Source organism: Salvelinus namaycush, chromosome 4 (assembly GCF_016432855.1).
Source record: "Salvelinus namaycush isolate Seneca chromosome 4, SaNama_1.0, whole genome shotgun sequence".
NCBI lineage: Eukaryota > Metazoa > Chordata > Actinopteri > Salmoniformes > Salmonidae > Salvelinus > Salvelinus namaycush.
This window is the reverse complement of record NC_052310.1, coordinates 70,570,437-70,597,583: the sequence shown is the minus strand read 5'-3', so window position 1 is coordinate 70,597,583 and position 27,147 is coordinate 70,570,437. Positions and strand designations below refer to the sequence as shown.

General features: G+C 42.2%; 1 protein-coding gene across 1 annotated transcript; it reads left to right on the top strand.

The window, feature by feature from the left end:
• The first annotated feature begins 123 nt into the window (after positions 1–123).
• On the top strand, positions 124–23,021 carry LOC120046787 (zinc finger protein 3-like). The gene is made up of 8 exons (XM_038992294.1): positions 124–258; positions 819–1,015; positions 1,134–1,235; positions 2,547–2,642; positions 2,770–2,880; positions 3,548–3,671; positions 3,797–4,965; positions 22,455–23,021. Exons 1-8 carry the CDS (start codon positions 231–233, stop codon positions 22,875–22,877), a joined length of 2,250 nt encoding a protein of 749 aa, XP_038848222.1. The 5' UTR covers positions 124–230; the 3' UTR covers positions 22,878–23,021.
• Positions 23,022–27,147: the final 4,126 nt, after the last annotated feature.

Genomic DNA, 27,147 nt, shown 5'->3' with positions numbered 1-27,147 from the left:
CTGATACAATTCGATTTGATTTGATTTGGCGGTAATGCAACATTTATTGGATGCCAACCGCCGTTTTAAACCTCATCGAAGAAGAAGGGAACTCATGTGTTACATCTTAATAGTCCCCCGCAGTCTTGTTCGAGAACGCACGCACAGTGGCACACATTGTCAAAAGTAGTTGTTATTTTCGATCACCTTATTGCATTTCCAGGTGTCTGGTGTGACTGCAGTGGAGAGATATGCAAAAACAAATGTCTGGGAGGAATGGTAACATGTTTATAGTTACGATACTAGAGCTATATCGGACATACTTGCTAACGTTAGATATATATGTATGGCTAACTTCTTACTGTTTCGTACGGGAACTGGACTCGTTTCAGAACGTCTAAAATATGTTTTGCATGTCCGTTTTTTTTGTTGTTATTGCAGACGTGCAACATTTCATGCCCTTTTATTCAATACAGTAAGCAGTTGAATAAATAAACTTCCTTGAAGTGTTGGCTTGCTAGCTAGCAAACATTCCTTTGCTACTTCGTTTCACCGCATTTCTAGGCCCGTCCAGAAACAACCCTTACTACCTGTCCTCTTTATTGTAGATCCACGCTTTGATCAACTCCCTTAAGTTCATCAAAAGGAAGACTCAATTATTCTAATAAGGGAAAGACCTAGGGGTTGTTTCTGGATGAATGATGTTTCTCACAATATTATTGACAATGAATCACATAGAATTGGAAAAATAGTTACACAAGCTAGAGTGTTTTGTGATGTGCAATAATAGGTGCGTATACATTGATTTGTGAAAAACTAAGTCAACTTCTCTTTTTCAGGTCTTCCTCTCCACTCTCTGCGCCTCATGGTCCCACCACTGCGGCTGGTCTCAGCTGCCATCTGGCAGACGGTCCAGCAGAGACACGTGATGGATTATGGGATGCTGGATGAGTTTGTTACCATGGTCACAGAGATGGTTCCAGAGCTTCTGAACCTCAGACAGAGGGCCCAACTTATTCTGGGTCTTCGAGCGCGGGTGAGAAGAAGAGACAGAACTAGTGTTAATCATTATGTGGGGAACGATAGCATATGATCATATTTAGTCATGTTTATTGTCCCAAATAAGTATCCTAACTGGTTTGCGCTGGTTTCAGCTGGTCCTAGAGTTGTGTCGCTCCAAGCCGATCACAGACCTCCAGACCATTCAGCCACACCTGGACAGGATACAGACCCTCACACCTCTCTGGGGGACACAGGTGAGCTCCTTAGGGCAGAGACTCAGCTAATATCTAAATCAGTCAGTAATACACGATATGTACAAAAGTATGTGGACACCCCTTCAAATGAGTGGATTCGGCTATTTCAGCCACACCCGTTCCTGACAGATGTATAAAATTGAGCACACAACCATGCAATCTCCATTGACAAACATTGGCAGTAGAATGGCCTTACTGAAGAGCTAAGTGACTTTCAAGGTGGCACCGTCATAGGATGCCACCTTTCCAACAAGTCAGTTTGTCAAATTTCTGCCCTGCTAGAGCTGCCCCGGTCCACTGTAAGTGCTGTTATTGTGAAGTGGAAACAGGAGCAAAACAGCTCAGCTGCGAAGTGGTAGGCCACACAAGCTCACAACGGCACCATCGAGTGCTCAAACTGCCTCTGGAAGCAACGTCAGCACAATAATTGTTCATCGGGAGCTTCATGAAATAGGTTTCCATGGCCGAGCAGCCACACCCAAGCCTAAGATCACCATGCGCAATGCCAAGTGTCGGCTGGAGTAGTGTAAAGCTCGCTGCCATTGGACTCTGGAGCAGTGGAAATGCGTTCTTTGGAGTGATGAATCACACTTCACCATCTGGCAGTCTGACAGACTAATCTGGGTTTGGCGGATACCAGAAGAAAGCTACCTGCTGAATGCATAGTGCCAACTGTAAAGTTTGGTGGAGGAGGAATAATGGCCTGGGGCTGTTTTTCATGGTTCGGACTTGGCCCCTTAGTTCCAATGAAGGTGAAATTTAAACGCTACAGCAAACAATGACATTCTAGACAATTCTGCGCTTCCAACTTTGTGGCAACAGTTTTGGGAAGGCCCTTTCCTGTGAAAGCACGATAATGCCCCAGTGCACAAAGCAAGGTCCACACAGAAATGGTTTGTCGATTGGTGTGAAAGAACTTAACTGGCCTGCACAGAGCCCTGACCTCAACTCCATTGAACACCTTTGGGATGAAATGAAATGCTGACTGTTAGCCAGGCCTAATAGCCCGACATCACTAATGCTCTTGTGGCTGAATGGAAGCAAGTCCCTGCAGCAATGTTCCAACCTCTAGTGGAAAGCCTTCCCAGAAGAGTGGAGGCTGTTATAGCAGCTAAGGGGGGGCCAACTCCATATTAATGCCCATGATTTTGGAATGAGATGTTCGACAAGCAGGTGTCCACATACCTTTGGTCATGTAGTGTATTTCTGATAAGACAATGATACATTATGGAAAAAATATATGCAGCCTAAATGACAAGCTATCATCTAGATGTCCTGATGAAGGCAACATGTTTATATTCTGTGTTTCAGGCGACTGATGCAGAGGTTGGATTATCTGAATCCAATTTCCTGGGGCTGGTTCAAACCCTTCTTAAAGACCCTGATGAGAGAGAACATTTCTTCCAGGTCAGTCAGTATGAGGGTATGGAATAGCCATGGATCATTTCCATATCACTGCTGTGTATTTCAACAATTTAAATAATAATCTCTTCTGAGAGGTTTTCATAGCTCATATTTCTTTACTCTGTTTTAGGATGTTTTTCCTGTAGAATTTGGTCCCAGTTATGATGCAGCCATTCAGAAACTCATGTGGCAATTTCTTTCGAGACTTGAGAAGCTACTTCCTGTATCAAACTTCCAACAGGTACTAGTAGAAATAAACTAAACCCGTATAGAGGGGTCTTCAACAGGTCGATCGCAGCCCACCTATGAGTAGCTTGCCTAACAATTCTGAAAGTACATGAAATGAGCAGCAGCAGTACAGAACCTTCGCACATTCCTCACTTACCAGATGCGCAATTAAAGGGGAATTACACTTGAAGAACCAAATTTGTTAGTTTTCTTCCAGACCTAAAAATAAATGGTCTTCTGATGTGATTGAGCCATTGATATGGACTCAGAACATCACATTTCATTGTTTTTCTATGAACAATTGTAATTTTGAGAGTGAAAAACTAGAATCTAAAACCAGGTTTTTTATTTTAACTGAAAACATAATTTGGGGATCAAAATTGCAGGTGGAAGTTGTTTATTAACCATTATTTTACCAGGTATATTGACAGAAAACATAGTGTACTACTTTCTCTTGTACACTAAGGACCTGGTGAAGAGTTGCGCGGGAGAAGAGAACAATGTTTTTATTCGAAAGCTAGAAGAAAACAAGTAACTTTTGACATGTTTCATTTTTTAAAGGTAGCTCTCGTGCTAGAAAAGGTTAGACCACTGATATAGAGGAACCATGGACTTGACACTTAGGCATTGTGTGAATTCTACCTATGTTCCTTCTAACTCTGTATTCCTCGTTGTGTCAGGCTGCCTTGTTGCTCAGCGATGTTCCCTCTGTTCTGGAGGAATGTGTTGAGTCTGTGTCTCACCCTCAGCAGATGAATATCCTGCTTCAGTACCACAGAGACCTTGGCCCGCTGGACAACCATGGTAGGCATCTCACAGTACCCATTTTCATGCTTTATATGATGGATTTGTTTTGTCACACCCAATGGCAAATTACGTCTATTGAGCATTACTGGGTTGTTTTGGTTCCCTTTTTCCTTCTTTCACAGACCCTCCATCTTCCACCGATGGGGACTGCATTCTCTCAGCTCTCTGTCTTCCTCCTGTGGAACGGGTGGTGATTGCAACAGAGGTGGAGAAAGAAGAAACAAGTATGGATGTAAAAGAAAGAGAGGGGGTGGATAGCAGGTCAGGGGAATGTGAGAAAAACAAAACATCCTCTGTTAGTGATGAGGATGATGCAGAGTTTGTGGACCCCGAGACAGGCAAGGTGGAACCAAAGTACGAAACGGTGATGGTTATCGGGGAAGACGGGATGGTGCAACCTTTTGAAGATTTAAGTGTCGGGAAAAAGAGATCTTTCAAAAAGCCTAAAATAAAGACACACAAAGCCAGGGGAAGTCATGGAGAACAAATGCTTAGCATAATCAACAGCAAGTCTAATGTGATCATATCCTCTGTGCTTTACCAGCCCTCAGTGGATCTACAAAGGGTTGACACTACCAACCTGATATTATTGCCTTTTATACCAGTAAGAAGAAACAGAGGGCTGAAGATGAAGACATTTCTGACACAAGAACAGAAACAAACCGACACAGAATTTTCTGAAAAATATACATTCAAGCAGTGCCAGATTTGTGAGAAGACTTTCAGTCGAAGTGCAGACATGAAGCGGCACCAGAAAATCCACACAGGGGAGCCTATCCAGAACCCAAAACAGAAAGAGTCAAAAGTGTGCTGCATTTGCGGAAGGATGTTCGCAGACATAGAAAAGCTAGACAGGCATAAGCTGGTGCACAACCCCTTGAAATGCACCATGTGTGAAAACAGCTTCAATGGTGTCAAGCCCATCAAGAAACACTATCTGGATGTCCATAAATTCAGCGGGCCATTCCTCTGCACCTACTGTGAGAAAAGCTACACTGAGTTATCAGATCTTGTCAGACACGAGAGGACTCACACTCTCCCTTACCAGTGTTCCCACTGTCCAAAGAAATGTAAATCATCAACGACTCTTGCCGAACATGAAAGAATACACACAGGTGAGAAATGCCTTTGCTGGGAGTGTGGAAAAGCCTTTATCAACATAACAACGCTGAGAAACCACATGCTAAATGTTCACAGCAAACCTGAAGATAAACACTCCTGCTCCCAGTGTGACAAATCTTACGGGGAGAAGAGGGCGTTGGTAAGTCATGTGAAAATCTGTCATGCTGGGGTGCGTTATCCATGCACATACTGCGGTAAGCTGTTTCTTAGCATGTCCTCATTGACAAGGCATGACCTGATTCACACTCAGGAGAGGCCTTTTAAATGCACAGAGTCTGAGTGCGGGAAGGGTTTCAGATCTCCAAAGGAACTGAGGGTACACATGAGATATCATACTGGAGAGCGGCCATATAAGTGTAAAATCTGTGGGAAGGGTTTTACGCAAAATTGTTATATCACTCGACACATGCGAACTCATACGGGGGAGAAGCCGTATCCGTGTTCTGTCTGTGGGAGAAACTTTTCTGACTTAAGGGTACGGAAAAGACACATGATGACTCACACCGGAGAGAAGCCCTACAAATGTTTAAAATGCGAGAAAGCTTTCAGTCGGACAGAACTTTTGAAAGCACATGACAAGAAAGAACACTGAGCAAATTCAAATCAAGGGATTATTTTTTTTTTGTATAGATGTTCTAGTCTCTGAAGACAGATGGGTTGCCTCCCACAATGTTCCATTGTCATGTGCTCCCAAGGTCTCGGATTTTCGAGACTATATAGATGTTAGTAATGAAAAATGTTGTCCCTGTGTTCTGAACTTATAACATAGTGGGGAACACTTATCCCTGCAATGCTTTTAGGGGCGAGAGTTGGAAATAATGCAAGCTATAAACACTGATGTAACACATCGAATGGTAGTTTAGTCATTGTGTTTGTTGAATGAATATATATATATATATATATATATATATATATATATAAAAATAACTTTTAAAATCACACCCAATAATGTTTATTTTTAAGTTTTACGAGACCCCTGGGCCATGTTCTCATGCATGAGTTTGATGGTTCAAGTGTAAATAAAAAGCCTTGAATTAGTGTGATTTAAATATTTTTTAATAATCATGCTTATAGTAGCTAGCTCATTTGTATTGTATGTATAATGTGACTAGTGTCTCTGATAGACTTATTCAGACGATTTAGACGTTGGCTGGAATAGACTCGATAAAATAATTGTGTGCTCTGGTTTCCCTACAATAAAGTAACACAATGCGCAGTTCCTGACCAAACTTCTCTGTACTGGCTCTTGCTTAGTGGCTATGCTGAGGAACTGGCTACATATGTTATTTTATAGCGCAATGGGATCTACACTCTTACAGGGCACAGAGGACAGGTACCTTTCGTCACAGACAGAACAATGTGACATATTTCACCGGATTTATAAATGAGAAGCATCCGGTTGGCTTGTCCACTCACTACCAAATATGAGACACATATTTCCCTCAGATTACACAGACCCACAGAAAACAAATCCAGTTTTGATATACTCCCATATCTATTGGGTGAAAAACTACAGTGTGCAATCACAGCAGCATGATTTGTGACCTGTTGACAACAAGAAAAGGGCAACCAGTGAGGAACAAACACCATTGTAAATACAATCCATATTTATGTTTATTTATTGTCCCTTTTTTAACTTGAACTATCATTACAATACTGCACATCGTTACGATACTGTACAGTGGCAAGAAAAAGTATGTGAACCGTTTGGAATTACCTGGATTTCTGCATAAATTGGCCATAAAATTTGATCTGATCTTCATCTAAGTCACAACAATAGACAAACACAGTGTGCTTAAACTAATAACACACAAATTATTGTATTTTTCTTGTCTATGTTGAATACATAATTTAAACATTCACAGTGTAGGTTGGAAAACGTATGTGAACCCATAGGCTAATGACTTATTCAAAAGCTAATTGGAGTCAGGTGTCCGCTAACCTGGAGTCCAATCAATGAGACCAGATTGAATATGTTGGTTAGAGCTGCCCTGTCCCATAAAAACACTCACAAAATTTGAGTTTGCTATTCAAATGCCTCAAACAAAAGAGATCTCAGAAGACCTAAGATTAAGAACTGTTGACTTGCATTAAGCTGGAAAGGGTTACAAAAGTATCTCTAAAAGCCTTGATGTTTATCAGTCCACGGTAAGACAAATTGTCTATACATTTTTATTTTTTTATTTCACCTTTATTTAACCAGGTAGGCTAGTTGAGAACAAGTTCAACTAAATGGGGAAAGTTCAACACTGTTGCTACTCCCTAGGAGTGGCTGTCCTGCAAAGATGACTGTAAGAGCACAGTGCAGAATACTCAATGAGGTTAAGAATCCTAGTGTCAGCTAAAGACTTACAGAAATCTCTGGAACATGCTAACATCTCTATTGACGCGTATATACGATACGTAAAGACTAAACAAGAATGGAGTGTATGGGAGGACACCACGGAAGAAGCCACTGCTGTCCAAAAAAAACATTGCTGCACATCTGACGTTCGCAAAAGAGTACCTGGATGTTCCACAACGCTACTGGCAAAATATTCTGTGGACAGATGAAACTACAGTTGAGTTGGTTGGAAGGAACACACAACACTGTGTGGAGAAAAAATGGCCCAGCACACCAACATCAACCTCATCCCAACTGTAAAGTATGGTGAAGGGAACATCATGGTTGGAGCTGCTCTGCTGCCTCAGGGCCTGGACAGCTTGCTATCATTGACGGACGTCTGATCCGCAACTACAGAAAACGTTTGGTTGAGGTTATTGCTGCCGAAGGAGGGTCAACCAGTTATTAAATCCAAAGGTTCACATACTTGTTCCCACCCTGCACTGTGAATGTTTACACGTTGTGTTCAATAAAGACATGAAAACGCATAATTGTTTGTGCGTTATTAGTTTAAACAGACTGTTTGTCAATTGTTGTGACTTCGGTGAAGATCAGATCAAATTGTATGACAAACTTATGCAGAAATCCAGGTAATTACAAAAGCTTCACATACTTTTTCTTGCCACATATTATAGACATAATATGACTTTTGGAACTTTTGTGAGTAATGTTTACTATTCATTTTTTGTTTGTCTATTTAACTTGCTTTGGCAATGTAAACAAATTGAATTGAAGCCCAGCGGCCAGCAGTGATAAATGGATTTTGGCCGAGATTCTGCTAATTTACTAATCGATGAAATATTTGACCTCCATACAGTTTTCTGTTCCCAAAACTATACGTCACGAACAGAGTGGACTACGTTTTGTGGACTTTAAACTTTGTTTAGAAGGAGTGCAAAGGCGAATTGAGTTATTGTACACACGCTTTTCACAGTACAGGCGTTCCCCTACGGAAATATGCAAATATATGCTATAAAGCGCCAATAGGATCTCGCTAGTTCGTGCTTGGCTCTGACCACCTCCTTACTTGTTCAATCAATCAAGTTTATTTTATATAGCCCTTCGTACATCAGCTAATATCTCGAAGTGCTGTACAGAAACCCAGCCTAAAACCCCAAACAGCAAGCAATGCAGGTGTAGAAGCACGGTGGCTAGGAAAAACTCCCTAGAAAGGCCAAAACCTAGGAAGAAACCTAGAGAGGAACCAGGCTATGAGGGGTGGCCAGTCCTCTTCTGGCTGTGCCGGGTGGAGATTATAACAGAACATGTCCAAGATGTTCATAAATGACAAGCATGGTCAAATAATAATCAGGAATAAATGTCAGTTGGCTTTTCATAGCCGATAATTAAGAGTTGAAAACAGCAGGTCTGGGACAGGTAGGGGTTCCATAACCGCAGGCAGAACAGTTGAAACTGGGACAGCAGCAAGGCCAGGTGGACTGGGGACAGCAAGGAGTCATCATGCCCGGTAGTCCTGACGTATGGTCCTAGGGCTCAGTTCCTCCGAGAGAGAGAAAGAAAGAGAGGAGAGAATTAGAGAGAGCCAAGATGTTAAAAATGTTCATAAATGACAAGCATGGTCAAATAATAATCAGGAATAAATGTCAGTTGGCTTTTCATAGCCGATAATTAAGAGTTGAAAACAGCAGGTCTGGGACAGGTAGGGGTTCCATAACTGCAGGCAGAACAGTTGAAACTGGGACAGCAGCAAGGCCAGGTGGACTGGGGACACTTGTTCTGCCCACTATGGCAATTGTGTTCCCATTTGAAACGACAGGCTGTGGTGTATCTTGGTTTAGTTATAAAGGTCTTAGCTCTCGGTCTGATATTTAATGTCTTGTTTCTTATTTTTTTGGGGGGGTGGATTATTTGTGTTATAGTATTGTATACTTACTGCACTGCTGGAGCTAGAAATAAGCATTTCACTCCACCTGCTTGAACATCTGCTCATATGTGTACGCGACAAACTTTGATTTGTGGTGTAACTTAAAAATGGGTCCCCCACAGTCTTGTTCGACAACGTACACACACAGTGGCACACATCGGCAGAAATAGTTGCCATTTTCGATCCCCCTATCAAAGTTCCTGGTGAATGCAGTGGAGAGACATGCAAAAACACATGTCTGGGGGGAAAGGTAACATATTTATAGCTATGCATACGATACTAGAGCTAGATAGCCATACCTAGCTATGTCCTAACGTATTGTTTTGTGCGGCAACAGAACTCGTTCCAGAACATCTAACATATATGTTTTGCGGGTCTGTTTTTGTTAGTTATTACAGATGTGCAGCAGCATTTCTGTTCCCTTCTGATTTCATTCCCGCTATTTTATTGAATATGGCAGTTGAAGAAACACTTCCTAGAAGTGTTCGGTTGCTATCTAACAAGCAAATTGCATTGCCTTTGCAGTCGTTTCACTGCTTCTCTAAACCCGTCCAGAAACAACTCTTCAAATCAAATTATATTGGTCATACACGTGATTAGCAGATGTTATTGCGGGTGTAGCGAAATGCTTGTGCTTCTAGCTCCGATAGTGCAGTAATATCTAACAAATTACACAACATATACACACAAATCTAAGTAGGAATGAATTAAGACGATATACATATGGACGAGCGATGTCAGAGCGGAACAGACTAAGATACAGTAGAATACAGTACATGCACTACCAGTCAAACGTTTTAGAACGCATACTCATTCAAGGGTTTTTCTTTATTTTTTACTATTTTCTACATTGTAGAATAATAGTGAAGACAAACTATAAAATAACACATATGGAATCAGTGTAACCAAACATTTTTTTCAACATATCAAAATATATTTTTTATTTTAGATTATTCAAATAGCCACCCTTTGCCTTTGACAGCTTTGCACACTCTTGGCATTCTCTCAACCAGCTTCATGAGGTAGTCACCTGGAATGCATTTAAATTAACAGGTGTGCCGTAAGTTAATTTGTGGAATTTCTTACCGTCTCAATGCGTTTGAGCCAATCAGTTGTGCTGTGACAAGGTAGGGGTGGTATACAGAAGATATCCCTATTTGGTAAAAGACCAAGTCCATGTTATGCAAAGAACAGCTCAAATAAGCAAAGAGAAACAACAGTCCATCATTACTTTAAGACATGAATGTCAGTCAATGTGGAAAATTTCAAGTACTTTGAAAGCTTCTTGAAGTGCAGTCGCAAAAACCATCAAGTGCTATGATGAAACTGGCTCTCATGAGGACCGCCACAGGAATGGAAGACCCAGAGTTACCTCTGCTGCAGAGGATAAGTTCATTAAGAGTTACCAGCTTCAGAAATTGCAGCCCAAATAAATGCTTCACAGAGTTCAAGTAACAGACACATCTAAATATTGTGGGGTTTTGCTAAGCTTAGCGTGCTAAAATAACTATAAACTAGAAGGATTTTGCATTAATTAAAGTTTAAGCTACTGACTCATGTAGGCCTGACATTTGTCTTTGTTCTCAGGAGAAACAGTTCTCAGGGCCTAACCATGACGCCACAGCCTGAAATATGTGTGTGTATGCAACAAATGTATCTGAGCATAAGATATGAACAGCAGTGTGAAATGTGTGTGTGTTAAAAAAGAACGCTGTACTGTGTGACCGAGACTGTGCTAATCTTAGAGAGTCACAGTAGGGGTGTAGATGGAGGGGGGTGAATCAGGAGACTGCTGACTGTGGTGTACAATAGACAATAACAGATAAACTATACACACGAAGAACATCTGTGAGGTTCTGAGTTATGCACTATAACCCAATACTATAACAAACGTGATTGGATATTGACAAACTGTTGGCCTGGGAGCCTGGGTGTCTGTGTGTGTGTGCTGGAAGTAACAGTTAGCGCCAGATAAGAGTGCTGGGAAGCTGTAGTTAGCCTTGAGCGAGAACAGTGGACATTGTATACAGGTGCAAATATCTCAGACAATGTTACAGAACTGTCTGACCTCAGTCTCTGGGGTGAGGGAGCGTAATCTACACAGCAACAGCGACAGGACACCAGAGAGCGCAAAGGGGCTGGGACCAGCTTATGCGCCAACACCAACGATAGGCTGGGTGAGTCTAAACCACGCCCAGTCTCTACTCTGACAGGCCGGCTCGGAAGTGGGAACTAATCTCTGTCACGAGTATAATATACTATCTTTGTCAGGAACAAATCAGTTCTCTGTCTTGTCCTGCGTGATGAAACATTGAACCCGTATATACGGAAATTGTATTTGCCATTTATTAACTTTTGAATTAAACAATTATTTTAACCAAGTTCAGGTGTCATATTGTTCCTATCTCAGTTGAACTTTCGCAGCCTTAACAATATCACCTGTTCAGAGACAGTGGGAATCAGGCCTTCATGGTTGAATTGTTGCAAAGAAACCACTACTAAAGGATACCAATAAGAAGAAGATACTTGCTTGGTCCAAGAAACACGAGCAATTGACATTAGTCCGGTGGAAATTTGTCCTTTGGTCTGGAGTCCAAATTGGAGATTTTTTTGTACCAACCGCCTTGTCTTTGTGAGACGCGGTGTTGGTGAACGGATGTCCACATGTATTTCCCACCATAAACCATGGAGGTGTTATGGTGTGTGGGTGCTTTGCTGGTGACACTAATTTATTTAGAATTCAAGGCACACTTAACCAGCATGGACCCACAGAATTCTGCAGCGATATGCCATCCCATCTGGTTTGGGCTTAGTCCCACTATAATTTGTTTTTCAACAGGACAATGACCCAACACACCTCCAGGCTTTGTGTGGGCTATTTTACCAAGGAGAGTGAGGGAGTGCTGCATCAGATGACCTGGCCTCCACCATCCCCCGACCTCAACCAAATTGAGATGGTTTGGGATGTGTCAGACTGCAGAGTGAAGGAAAAGCAGCCAACAAGTGCTCAGCATATGTGGGAACTCCTTCAAGACTGTTGGAATAGCATTCCAGGTGAAGCTGATTGAGAGAATGCCAAGAGTGTGCAAAGCTGTCATCAAGGCAAAGGGTGACTTTTTGAAGAATCTCAAATACAAAATGTATTTAGATTTGTTTAACACTTTTTTGGTTGCTACATGATTCCACATGTGTTATTTCATCGTTTTGATGTATTCACTATTATTCTACAATGTAGAAAATAGTAAATATAAAGGGAAAACCCTTGACTGAGTAAGTGTTCTAAAACTTTTGATCGGTAGTGTATGAGATGAGTAATGCTAGATATGTAAACATTATTAAGTGAATGAGATACTGTAGCATAGTATAGAAAACAGTATATACATATGAGATGAGTAATGCCAGATATGTAAACATTAAGTGACTAAGATACCATAGTATAGAATTGTTACGCACGCCTCTAAAAAGAGGGAACGCAACTCCCTGCTGCAACTCAACTCTCCGTGAAGCGAAAGAGGTATGGACCGTAGGTGCGAGAAAGGACGACAAAGGCAGAATTTACCGTTACTAGGATTTATTTCCTACACGGTATTATGGTGAAAAGGGGCAGGACGGAACCAAAGGAAAGAAAGTAAATATCAAAGCTCCCCCTCTCCTATCTAACCTGCCTACCCACTTAACTTACCTAACTTAGCACCACCTGGTGCCCTAACCAAAATACAGGGGTGGTCCACCCAGGTCTTACCTAGTGTGCCTAGACAGTGAATATACTACGGGTATATGTATGCCCGCGGGCCTCTTGCCTAAGCACTCCCAAAGTGCCTTCTCCTTCCCCCCTGGGAACAAATGAAACAGAATAATGATTAACAATTTCACAAACACTTTACAACAAAACTGAGTAAACTAACTCAGGCCACTAAAGAACTTTTGACAAAGCAACAAACACAGAACATATCAAAGCTGCTACCAACAACAACTAACACATTACATTGTTAAACAACCAACACTATATCATAATCTAATTCTCCAGCAAGGATCTCAGCCTGCCTATCCTCTCTCTCTCTCTCTCTCTCTCTCTCTCTCTCTCTCTCTCTCTCTCTCTCTCTCTCTCTCTCTCTCATGATCTCTCTCTCTCTCATGATCTCTCTCTCATGATCTCTCTCTCATGATCTCTCTCTCATGATCTCTCTCTCTCTCTCTCTCTCTCTCTCTCTCTCTCTCTCTCTCTCTCTCTCTCTCTCTCTCTCTCTCTCTCTCTCTCTCTCTCTCTCTCTCTCTCTCTCTCTCTCTCTCTCTCTCTCTCTCTCTCTCTCTCTCTCTCTCTCTCTCTCTCTCTCTCTCTCTCTCTCTCTCTCTCTCTCATGATCTCTCTCATGATCTCTCTCATGATCTCTCTCATGATCTTCCTTCTTCTGAACAGAACACTGGCTTTTATATCTTCTGGTGGCAATGGTGATTAGAGTCAGCTGCTTCTTGACGAGGGGGCGGGGTCAGCTCCAATCATCAATTAGCCTGGGGTCGACCAATCAGCTGCTTGGGGAGTTACAGGAATTTCTCCTGAAACACACACACTCAAATACAAACCAGAACACAGAAACTGGGGAACGTAACAGAATACAGTTGAAGTCGGAAGTTTACATACACTTAGGTTGGAGTCATTAACTTGTTTTTCAACCACTCCACAAATTTCTTTAACAAACTAGTCTTGGGAAGTTGTGCATGACACAAGTAATTCTTCCAACAATTGTTACAGACAGATTATTTCACTTATAATTCACAGTATGTACATGGGCCAGAAGTTTACATACACTAAGTTGACTGTGCCTTTAAACAGCTTGGAAAATTCCAGAAAATGATGTCATGGCTTTAGAAGCTTCTGTTAGGCTAATTGACATCATTTGAGTCATTTGGAGGTGTACCTGTGGATGTATTTCAAGGCCTACCTTCAAACTCAGTGCCTCTTTGCTTGCCATCATGGGAAAATCTAAAGAAATCAGCCAAGACCTCAGAAATAAATTAATAAATAAGTCTTGTTCATCCTTGGGAGCAATTTCCAAACGCCTGAAGGTACCATGTTCATCTGTATAAACAATAGTACTCAAGTATAAACACCATGGGACCACGCAGCTGTCATACTGCTCAGGAAGGAGACGTGTTCTGTCTCCTAGAGATGAACGTACTTTGGTGCGAAAAGTACAAATCAATCCCAGAACAACAGCAAAGGACCTTGTGAAGATGCTGGAGGAAACAGGTACAAACGTATCTATATCCACAGTAAAACGAGTTCTATATCGACATAACCTGAAAGGCCGCTCAGCAAGGAAGAAGCCACTGCTCAAAAAACGCTATATAAAAAGCCAGACTATGGTTTACAACTGCACATGGGGACAAAGATCATACCTTTTGGGGAGATGTCCTCTGGTCTGATGAAACAGAAGTAGAACTATTTTGCCATAATGACCATCATGTTTGGAGGTGAACGGGGGAGGCTTGCAAACCGAAGAACACCATCCCAACCGTGAAGCACGGGGGTGGCAGCATCATGTTGTGGGGGTGCTTTGCTGCAGGAGGGACTGGTGCACTTCACAAAATAGATGTCATCATGAGGAAGGAAAGTTATGTGGATATATTGAAGCAACATCTCAAGACATCAGTTAGGAAGTTAAAGCTTGGTCGCAAATGGGTTTTCCAAATGGACAATGACCCCAAGCATACTTCCAAAGTTGTGGCAAAATGGCTTAAGGACAACAACGTCAAGGTATTGGAGTGGCCATCACAAAGCCATGACCTCAATCCCATAGAAAATTTGTTGGCAGAACTGAAAAAGCGGGAGCGAGCAAGGAGGCCTACAAACCTGACTCCGTTACACCAGCTCTGTCAGAAGGAATGGGCCAAAATTCACCCAACTTATTGTGGGAAGCTTGTGGAAGGCTACCTGACACGTTTGACCCAAGTTTAACAATTTAAAGACAATGCTACCAAATACTAATTGAGTGTATGTAAACTTCTGACCCACTGGGAATGTGATGAAAGAAATTAAAGCTGAAAGAAATTATTATTTAAATAAATTATTATATACTATTATTCTGACATTTCACATTCTTAAAAAATTTGGTGATCCTAACTGACCTAAAGGGAATTTTTACTAGGATTAAATGTCAGGAATTGTGAAAAACTTCTGACTTCAACTGTACATATGAGATGAGAAATGCAAGATATGTAAAAAAAAATTAAAGTGCCTAGTGTTCCATTCCTTAAAGTGGGCAGACTGCACCACCCTCTGTAGAGCCTTGCGGTTGTGGGCGGTGCAGTTGGCGTACCAGGCGGTGATACAGCCCGACAGGATGCTTTCAATTGTGCATCTGTAAAAGTTTTAGGTGACAAGCCAAAATTCTTTAGCCTCCTGGGGTTGAAGAAGCTCTGTTTGGCTTTCTTCACCACACTGTCTGTGTGGGTGGTCCATTTCAGTTTGTCAGTGACGTGTACGCCAAGGAACTACCTCTCCTCTTTATTGTAGATCCATGATTTGATCAACTCCTAAGTTAATATAAAGGAAGGCTCAATGATTCCAAGCAGGGAAAGGGCTAGGTGTTGTTTCTGGATGGATGAGGCGTTTCTCTCTCTCATTCACACCCCATTCTTGAAAATGAAACCCATAGTAACACAGCATTAATAGTAAACTAGTTAAAAACTTGTTCAACACGCTAGAGTGTGATATGCATTAAGAGGTGCTTATAAATAAGTCAATATCTCTGTTTCAGGTCCCTCTCTTCCTCTCCCCTCTCTGCGCCTCATGGTTCCACCACTGCGACTGGTCTCAGCAGCCATTTGGCGAACGGTCCAGCAGAGACACGTGATGGATTATGGGATGCTGGAAGAGTTTGTTACCATGGTCACAGAGATGGTTCCAGAGCTTCTGAATCACAGTCAGAGGGCCCAACTTATTCTGGGTCTTCGAGCACGGGTGAGGGATGGAACTAGTGTCCATCATTATGTGGGGAACGATGGCATATGATCATATTTAGTCATGTTTATTGTGTCAAATAATGTCCCAAATAAGTATCCTAACTGGTTTGCGCTGGTTTCAGCTGGTCCTGGAGTTGTGTTGCGCCAAGCCCATCACAGACCTCCAGACCATTCAGCCACACCTGGACAGGATACAGACCTTCACACCTCTCTGGGGGACACAGGTGAGGTTCAAAGGGCATATAGGCTCAACTAACGTTTACGTCAGTCAGTCAGTCCTAGACATAACTCTTTTATGATAATGATCATCATAACAAAAGTGTTTTCTTTTTTGCAGACTGATGATGGAGATTTATCAGACTCCAACTTTCTGGGTCTGATTCAAACCTTGCTAAAAGACCCAGATGAGATGGAACACTTCTTTCAGGTCAGTGTGGCTGTGCGTATACTAGTACAGAAGTGCAGTCTCACAGTCCAGCTTATTCAGTGGTCACCAAATTTTTCTGCGTTAAGATCACTTTCTGAGTCAAAATGCAAGCTGAGATCTACCGCTCGGATTTTTATATATTTTTAATGACTTTAAAAAAGTAAGCCTATGCAACAACCTCTTTGGGCTAGGGGGCAGTATTTTAACGTCCGGATGAAAAGTGTGCCCAAAGTAAACTGCCTGCTACTCAGGCCCAGAAGCTAGGGTATGCATATTATTAGTAGATTTGGATAGAAAACACTCTGAAGTTTCTTAAACTGTTTGAATAATGTCTGTGAGTATAACAGAACTGATTTGGCAGGCGAAATCCCGAGCACAATCCATCCAGGGTAAAAAATTTGAGGTCAATGTGTTTTCCATTAGGTTTCTATGGGAAACCCTTTTTAATAGGAATCTGGTTGGAGTTCCTATGGCTTCCACTAGATGTCAACAGTCTTTAGAATTTGGTTGATGTTTTTCCTTTGAGAAATGAAGAAGTAGTCCTGTTCTTTCCATGTGTCACTCAGATGGACTCCAGTCTTTTGTTGCGCGTGACCTGGAACGAGCTTCATGTTGTTTTTATCCAGAATGATGTCTGTGAGTAAAACAGAACTCATATGGCAGGCAAAAACCTGAGAAAAAATCCAAACAGGAAGTGGGAAATCTGAGGTTTGTAGTTTTTCAACTCTTTGCCTATCCAAGATAGTGTAAATTTGGTCTGATTGCACTTCCCAAGGCTTCCACTAGATGTCAACAGTCTTTAGAACCTTGTTTGATGGTTCTACTGTGAAGGAGGGGGGAATGGGAGCTGAATGAGTCAGAGGTCTGCCAGAGTGGCATGAGCTGATCACGTGGGCTCACGTGAGAGTTAGCTGCATTCCATCGCATTTCTACAGACAAAGGAATTCTCTGGTTGAAACATTATTGAAAATTCATGTTAAAAACATACTAAAGATTGATTCTATACTTCGTTTGACATGTTTCTACGAACTGTAATATGACTTTTCGTCTAAACTTTCGCATGGACTTGTCCGCGCCTCATGAGTTTGGATTGTGTACTAAACGCGCAAACAAAAAGGAGGTATTTGGACATAAATGATGGACTTTATCGAACAAATCAAACATTTATTGTGGAACTGGGATTCCTGGGAGTGCATTCTGATGAAGATCATCAAAGGTAAGTGAATATTTATCTATTTCTGACTTCTGTTGACACCACAAAATGGCGGATATCTGTATGGCTTGTTTTGTTCTCTGAGCGCTGTACTCAGATTTATTGGATGGTGTGCTTTTTCGGTAAAGCTTTTTTGAAATCTGACAGCGGTTGCATTAAGAAGAAGTGGATCTAAAATTCCATGCATAACACTTGTATCTTTTAGCAATGTTTATTATGAGTATTTCTGTAAATTGATGTGGCTCTCTGCAAAATCACCGGATGTTTTGGAACTACTGAACATAACGCGCTAATGTAAACTGAGATTTTTGGATATAAATATGAACTTTATCGAACAAAACATACATGTATTGTGTAACATGAAGTCCTATGAGTGTCATCTGATGAATATCATCAAAGGTTAGTGATTAATTTTATCTCTATTTCTGCTTTTTGTGACTCCTCTCTTTGGCTGGAAAAATTGATGTGTTTTTCTGTGACTAGGTACTGCCCTAACATAATCGTTTGGTGTGCTTTCGTCGTAAAGCCTTTTTGAAATCGGACACTGTGGCTGGATTTACAACAAGTTTATCTTTAAAATGGTGTAAAATACTTGTATGTTTGAGGAATTTTAATTGTGGGATTTCTGTTTTGAATTTGGCGCCCTGCAATTTCACTGGCTGTTGTTGAGGTGGGACGCTAGCGTCCCGAATATCCCAGAGAGGTTAACTAACCTCCAGATGAGCTTCAATGCCATACAACACTCCTTCCGTGGCCTCCAACTGCTCTTAAATGCAAGTAAAACTAAATGCATGCTCTACAACTGGTCGCTGCCCGCACCTGCCCGCCCGTCCAGCATCAGTACTCTGGACGGTTCTGACTTAGAATATGTGGACAACTACAAATACCTAGGTGTCTGGTTAGACTGTAAACTCTCCTTCCAGACTCACATTAAGCATCTCCAATCCAAAATTAAATCTAGAATCGGCTTCCTATTTTGCAACTAAGCATCCTTCACTCATGCTGCCAAACATACCCCCGTAAAACTGACCACCCTACCGATCCTCGACTTCGGCGATGTCATTTAGAAAATAGCCTCCAACACTCTACTCAACAAATTGGATGCAGTCTATCACAGTGCCATCCGTTTTGTCACCAAAGCCCCATGTACTACCCACCCCTTTGACCTGTACGCTCTCGTTGGCTGGCCCTCGCTTCATAGTCATCGCCAAACCCACTGGCTCCAGGTCATCTACAAGTCTCTGCTAGGTAAAGCTCCGCCTTATCTCAGCTCACTGGTCACCATAGCAGCACTCACCCATAGCACGCGCTCCAGATGATATATCTCACTAGTCACCCCCAAAGCCAATTTCTTCTTTGGCCGCCTTTCCTTCCAGTTCTCTGCTGCCAATGACTGGAACGAACTGCAAAAATCACTCAAGCTGGAGACTCATATCTCCCTCACTAGCTTTAAGCACCAGTTGTCAGAGCAGCTCACAGATCACTGCACCTGTACATAGCCCATCTGCAAATAGCCCATCTAACTACCTCATCCCCATACTGTATTTATTTATTTCTTGCTCCTTTGCACGCCAGTATCTCTACTTGCACATTCATCTTCTGCACATTAATCACTCCAGTGTCTAATTGGTATATTGTAATTACTTCGCCACCATGGCCTATTTATTGCCTTACCTCCCTTATCTTACCTCATTTGCACACACTGTATATAGATTTTCTTCAACTGTATTATTGACTGTATGTTTTGTTTATTCCATGTGTAACTCTGTGTTGTTGTATGTGTCGAACTGCTTTGCTTTATTCTTGGCCAGGTCGCAGTTTAAATGAGAACTGGTTCTCAACTAGCCTACCTGGTTAAATAAAGGTGAAAAAAATATATAATTAAAACTTTGCTGTGCTTTCGAGGATTTTTTTCAATGTATGGTGCGAGGAAACTGTGCAGACACGTTGATCTGAGCTTTCTGATTGGCCAGCGGTAGGCCTATAGGTGCACTTGATTTGCTGTCTGGGCCTGTCAGGTATGCAGAGTTCTACCTTCAGACACATGAAATGGTTCAAAAAGGGAACACTTTACCTTCCCAGCACTAGGGCTGCTGAATCAAGTGCACCTGCCATCAACAACTCAAGGCTTTATCGTTGTTTTTGTTTTTTACAGAAATGTTTGGTGATCGACTAAGAATGCCTTTGAGATTGACCAGTCGCTATCGACCGGTTGGTGAACATTGATCTTATTTATAAACAATGCTGACCAATGTTGACCTTTTTCCAAGGTCTGCTTTTATTCTGCTTCCAAGGTCTCCTTTTATTCTGTTTACGGCTGTATGCTTCCATGTGAGTTGCAGATTACACTTTTTCTTATACCAAATGTGTTTTCTTTTATACTCATTTCTTATTCTCTATTAGGATGTTTTTCCTGTGGAATTTGGTCCTAAGTATGATGCCGCAATAGAGAAACTCATGTGTCAGTTTCTTTCAAGACTTGAGAAGCTACTTCCAGTATCAAATTTTCAACAGGTACTAAAATTATAATAATACCTTAATCAATTCAGTGAAAGATCACTATTCACAAAGTTTCGTATAGTATCTTTTGAATCATCCCTAAATCCTATCTATTTTCCTTCTGTGTCAGGCTGCATTCCTGCTCAGTGATGTCCCCTCTGTTCTGGAGGAATGTGTTGAGTCCATGTCTCACCCTCAGCAGCTGAAAACCCTGCTTCAGTACCACAGAGATCTCAGCCAGCTGGACAACCATGGTAGGCATCTCTCACAGAACCCATGTAGATGCTAGCTTTTCTTCAGTAGAGGACATTAAAATGTATTCTTTATTTAACCATTGTCTTTAATTTATCCTCTTCCTTTTCTAGATACTCTGTCTTCCACTGTTGGGGACTGCATTCTTTCTGCTCTCTGTCTCCCTCCTGTAGAAAGGGTGATTGCAACAGAACAGACAGAATCAGAAACACCAGTGTCATCCTTGAATGTCTTCATGGATACATTCACCAAAGAGTTGGAGGTGGACTCTGCAACACTGACAGAGTACACAGAGATGGAACCGGGGACAAGTATGGATGTAGTAGAAAGAGAGGAGAGGGTGGAATGTGAGAGAAACAACAAACTATCTATAGAGTTTGCTGACCCTGTGGACCATGAGGACATGGAGGTTCATGCCGGTAATGAAGAAGAGAAGGTTGTGGGGATTGGACCAGTAAAAGATGAGACGGAAGATATTGTTGAAGAGGTGGACTCCAGGTACGAAACAGTGATGGTTATTGGGGCAGATGGGGTGGCGCAGACTTATGAAGATTTAAGTGTCAAAAGGAAGAGATCTTTCAAAAAGCCTAAAATAAAGACACATAAAGCCAGGGGAAGTCATGGAGAACAAGTTACAAGCATAGACGTGTCTGATGCGATCATATCCTCCATGCTTCACAAGCCTTTAGTGAAGCTACAAAGGATTGACTCTACTAACCTGATGTTGCCCTGTAGACCAGTTAGACAAAACAGGGGGCGTAAGCTGAAAACATTGCTAGCACGAGAATGTAAACAAACCGAAACAGAATTGACTGAAGAAAAAACATTAAAGAGCGGTGCAGACATGAAGCAGCACCAGAAAATCCACACACGCCCATTTCAGTGTCTCCAGTGTAGGAAGCGCTTCCAGTGCCATTTTGATCTGACGAGACATCAGCAAAATATGTGTAAAGTAGTTGTGTCAAAACCTAAAGGTAAAACACCAAAGCAGCTCAAAGGAAATGACGAAAGACCTGAAATGTTGAATAAGTGTCATAAGAGTTACAAGGACCCGCAGAGCTTGGAGAAACCAAGACTAAAATGTGAAAAAAAACTCTAAGAAAAGGCGTAGCAGATCTCCAGCTAGTAATGAGAAGGACTCTGAGATGTCCAGTGAAACAGTCCAGAACCCTGAGGGAGGGGACACAGAGCTGGCCAGTGGAACTCCTCTTGAGGCAACACCTGACTCGTGACTCCACCAGGACAGTGACTCGTCCTCCACCAGTACACCCCAAGACCCATCTTACGAACCTAGCCAGACTGAAAAACGCAACCAGTCAAAAGTGTGCTGCATTTGAAAAAAACTTTTGCCAAAATCTTACAGCATGCAAGTTCACATGAGATCCCACTCAGATCTGCACCCTCACAAATGTCCTCATTGTGGGCAGATGTTCAAAAACATCAATGATATGAGAAAGCACATTGTAAAGATAGTGTGCAAGGTGCTGCGAGCTGAGTCTGAAGAGGCCCAAGTACATGCACTCACCCACAGCCCTCTCCACTGCACTGAGTGCAGTAGGATGTTTGCAGACCCAGAAAAGCTAGACAGGCATAAATTGGTGCACAAGCCCTTGAAATGCACCATGTGTGAAAACAGCTTCAATGGTGTCAAGCCACTCAAGAAACACTATCTGGATGTCCGTAAATTCAGCGGGCCATTCCTCTGCACCTACTGTGAGAAAAGCTACACTGATTTAGCAGCTCTCCTCAGACACGAGAGGACTCACACCGGAGACCTCCCTTACCAGTGCTCCTACTGTCCAAGGAAGTTCAACTTATCAGCGGTTGTTGTCGAACACGAGAGAATACACACAGGAGAGAAACCATGCCTTTGCTGGGAGTGTGGAAAGGGCTTTATCAACAATGCAAAACTGAAAATGCACATGCTATGTGCTCACAGAAAAACTGAAGATAAACACTTCTCCTGCTCCCAGTGTGACAAATCTTACGCGTTACAAAAGACGTTACAAGGCCATGTGGCGAGACATCATGCTGGGGTGCGTTATCCATGCACATACTGCGGTAAGCTGTTTCTTAGCATGTCCTCATTGACAAGGCATGACCTGATTCACACGCAGGAGAGGCCTTTTAAATGCACAGAGTCTGAGTGCGGGAAGGGTTTCAAATCGAAATCTGAAGTGAAGGTACACATGAGATACCATACTGGAGAGCGGCCTTTTCAGTGTAAAGTCTGTGAGAAGGGTTTTACTCAAAACTGTTATATCACTCGACACATGCTAACTCATACGGGGGAGAAGCCGTATCCGTGTTCTGTCTGTGGGAGAAACTTTTCTGACTCTAGGAAACGGAAAAGACACATGATGACTCACACCGGAGAGAAGCCCTACAAATGTTTAAAATGCGAGAAAGCTTTCAGTCGGACAGAACTTTTGAAAGCACATGACAAGAAAGAACACTGAGCAAATTCAAGTCAAGATTAATATTTTAGCGTTTAAGTTTTTGCCTATAGATGTTAGTTAAACATTTTGTCCCACACACGTCTCCAACTCAATCATTGAGTTTGCAGACTAGCCCTGGAGATGAGAGCCCTGATGGAGTGGTGCCAGGAAAATAACCTCTCCCTCAAGTCAACAAAACGAAGGAGCTGATTGTGAACTTCAAGAGACAGCAGAGAGACCACGCCCCCATCCACATCGACGGGGCCGCAGTGGAAAGGGTGAAAAGCTTCAAGTTCCTCTGCTTGCACATCACTGAACCTGAAATGGTCCATCCACACAGACAGTGTAGGGAACAAGGCACAACAGCGCCTCTTCAACCTCAGGAGGCTGAAAAAGTTTAGCCTGGCCCCTTAGACCCTCACAAACTTTCTACAGATGCACCATTGAGAGCATCTTGATGGGCTGTAGATTGGTTCTCCAGATTGTGGTTCGGTCAGCCCAACACATCACTGGGGGCACACTGCCTGCTCTCCAGGATATCTACAGCACCCGGTGTCAGAGGAAGATCATCAAGGACCTCAGCCACCCGAGCCACGGCCTGTTCACCCCCCTACCATCTACAACAGGATTTCCCAAACTCAGTCCTCGGGACCTCAAGGGTTGCACGTTTTGGTTTTTGCCCTAGCACTACACAGCTGATTTCAAATAATCAACTAATAATCAAGCTTTAATAATTTGAATCAGCTGTGTAGTGTTAAGGCAAAAACCAAAACGTGCACCCCTTGGGGTCCCGAGGACCGAGTATGGGAAATGCTGAGACAATACAGGTGCATCAAAGCTGGGACCGAGAGTCTGAAAAACAGCTTCTATCTTCAGGCCATCAGACTGTTAAACAGTCACCATCAGCCCGCCTCCGCCCAGTACCCTGCCCTAAATCTTAGTCACTGTTACTAGCAGGCTACCACCCGATACTCTACCCTGCACCTCAGAAACTGCTGCCCTATGTACAGTTCATAGTCATTGAACACTGGTCACTTTAATGTCTAAGTACTGTTGTACCCACTTCATATATACTGTAGTCTAGTCTTATTTTATTTAACCTTTATTTAACTAGTCTAGGATCATCCTATATAGCTGTTGCTGTATACACATTTACTATTCATATACTGTCTATACACACCATCATATACATATACACTGAACTAAAGTAGAAACACAACATGTAAAGTGTTGGTCCCATGTTTCATGAGCTGAAATAAAAGATCCCAGAAATGTTCCATACACACACAAATCGTATTTCACTCAAATGTTGTGCACAAATTTGTTTACATCCCTGTTTGTGAGCATTTCTCCTTTGCCAATATAATCCATCCACCTGACCGGTGTGGCATATCAAGAACATGATTAAACAGCATGATCATAACGCAGGTGCACCTTGTGCTGGGGACAGTAAAAGGCCACTCTAAAATGTGCAGTTTTGTCACAACACAATGCCACAGATGTCTCAAGTTTTGAGGGAGCGTGTAATTGACATGCTGATTGCAGGAATGTCCACCAGAGCTGTGTCCACCAAACCGTCATCTGAGAGAATTTGGCAGAACGTCCAATCGGCCTCACAACCACAGACCACATGTATAGCGTCATGTGGGCGAGCGGTTTGCTGATGTCACGTTTTGAACAGAGTGCCCCATGGTGGCGGTGGGGTTATGGTATGGGCAGGCATAAGCTACGGGCAATGAACACAATTGCATTTTATTGATAGAATCTCTGCGCATTCAAATTGCTGTGATGAGATCCTGAGGCCCATTGTCGTGCCATTCATCTGCCGCCATGACCTCGTTTCAGCAAGATAATGCACGGCACAATGTCGCCAGAATTTGAACACAATTTCTGGAAGCTGAAAATGTCCCAGTTCTTCCATGGCTTGCATACTCACCAGACATGTCACCCATTGAGCATGTTTGGGATGCTCTGGATCGAAGGGTACGACAGCGTGTTCCAGTTCCCGCCAATGTCCAGCAACTTCACACAGTTATTGGAGAGGAGTGGGACATTTCACAGACCACAATCAACTGCCGGATCAACTCTATGAGAAGGAGATGTGTTGCGCTGCATAGGGGGGGTAGTCACACCAGATAGACTGGTTTTCTGATCCACGCCCATACCTTTTTTTTTAAGGGAGCTGTGACCAACAGATGCATATCAGTATTCCCAGTCATGTGATATCCATAGATTAGGGCCCAATATATTCATTTCAATTGACTGATGTCCTTATATGAACTGTAACTCAGTAAAATCTTTGAAATTGTTGCATGCTACATTTGTATATTTCTAGAGTATATATTTATTTTCCGGGCTCTGACATGGCTCGTTCTAATGTTATTGAATTCCTTTCTTTGTATTGTTAGGTATTACTGCAGTGTTGGAACTAGAAACATAAGCATTTCGCTACACCTGCAATAACAAATAGAAAATGTGTATGCGACCAATTAAATGTTATTTGATTTAACTTTTGCTGGATCTTAACTGTTAACTGATCTTAAATATTGTTGTTCGCTGTCTAAAAGCGCCCACACATTGCACCGAATGTGAATCTAGCGTTCGTCTGCCGATCGTTCAGCGCGCTGTGTATTTAGGGACCACCAGCTGTAGATGTCCCATTGCCAACATCGGTGCGCAAATTACGTTTAGAGGTGCTAAGTACTATCGGCCAGCAAACGCTGTTGGTTTGTTTGAGCCCTAACAATAAATGATCTAAGAAACAATATAACATTTCTGGGAATAGGTATCCCTGCGATGCGTTTAGGGACAAGAGTTGAAAATAATACAAACTATAAACACTCATATGCAACGAATCGGATGGTGATTTAGTCAACGTATTTGTTTTTATCTATTCTCATTCAAAAAACAATGTGTATTTTGCTGCAGATCCCTATTCACCGCTGGAGGGAGTCGGTAATCTGTCTCATTCATCCATTCACCCACACTTCACTGAATGTAAGTGGATGGGAACATGATTTTGGAACATACTGTACCTTGTTTTTGTCAGTCAGAATAAATTGTGCATTCTGAAACGTATGGTAAACGATATTTTCTTTTATTTATTTTTTGGGTTTTGTATGTTAGATAATTGGAGAGAAAATGAGGGCAGCGTCTGTTATTGAACAGTGATTGTCAGCAGCATCACATCACAAATGTGGCGTTCAAAGTTCAATATGTTCAGGGGTTTCTAAGATAAGGCTCTAGCACTGTATTGTATATAGGCTACTGTCAGATAGATACTAGACTAGTATAGGTATGCTGTAGTGTAGTATATTCTACAATGGAATGGGTTTTTCCGCCAGTCACACCCAAGACATTTTGTGCTTTAATTGGTCCCTATGAGAGCCTGTTCTCATGCATATGGTCCACTTGTTTCAAATGTAAATAAAAACGATTGAATGAGAGTGAATTAAACGTCTTTAACAATAATAATGCTTACAGTAGTTAATTTGTCTATTTAGTTTATGTATAAGGTCTGTGATAACTGTCTTTAATAGGTAGGCTATATTCAGAGGATAGGCCATAAAGGTTGGCTGGAGTAGACATCAATTAAATAATCATAATAATCATGTGCACTTGTTTTCACAGACCCTACAACATGTACATAGTCCAGTAGTCTGCAAGGATGACACAACTATTCATACTCGATAATCGACTTATAAATCATCCAATAGCGAAAAGGTATTTATATTGGCTACCTATGCCACATCAAATGATTAGCCAGTGTAAAAGGGAGTGTGCAGTGTGAGTACACTGACGGTGCAGGTGTGGTAGCACAGTGCCACCGACGCGGCCAGCTACCAAGGACTGTTGGCTCTCCTTCTCCGTGGCCGACGTGAGTAAGACATTTAAGCGTGTTAACCCTCGCAAGGCTGCCAGCCCAGACAGCATCCATAGCCACGTCCTTAGAGCATGCGCAGACCAGACCAGTGTTCACGGACATATTCAATCTCTCCCTATCCATTCTGCTGACACCACATGCTTCAAGATATCCACCATTGTTCCTGTACCCAAGAAAGGAAAGGTAACTTAACTAAATGACTATCGCCCCGTAGCACTCACTTCTGTCATCATCAAGTGCTCTGAGAGATTAGTCAAGGATCATATCACATCTACCTTACCTGACACCCTAGACCCACTTCTATTTGCTTACCGCCCCAATAGATCCACAGATGATGCAATCGCCATCGCACTGCACACCGCCCTATCCCATCTGGACAAGAGGAATACCTATGTAAGAATGCTGTTC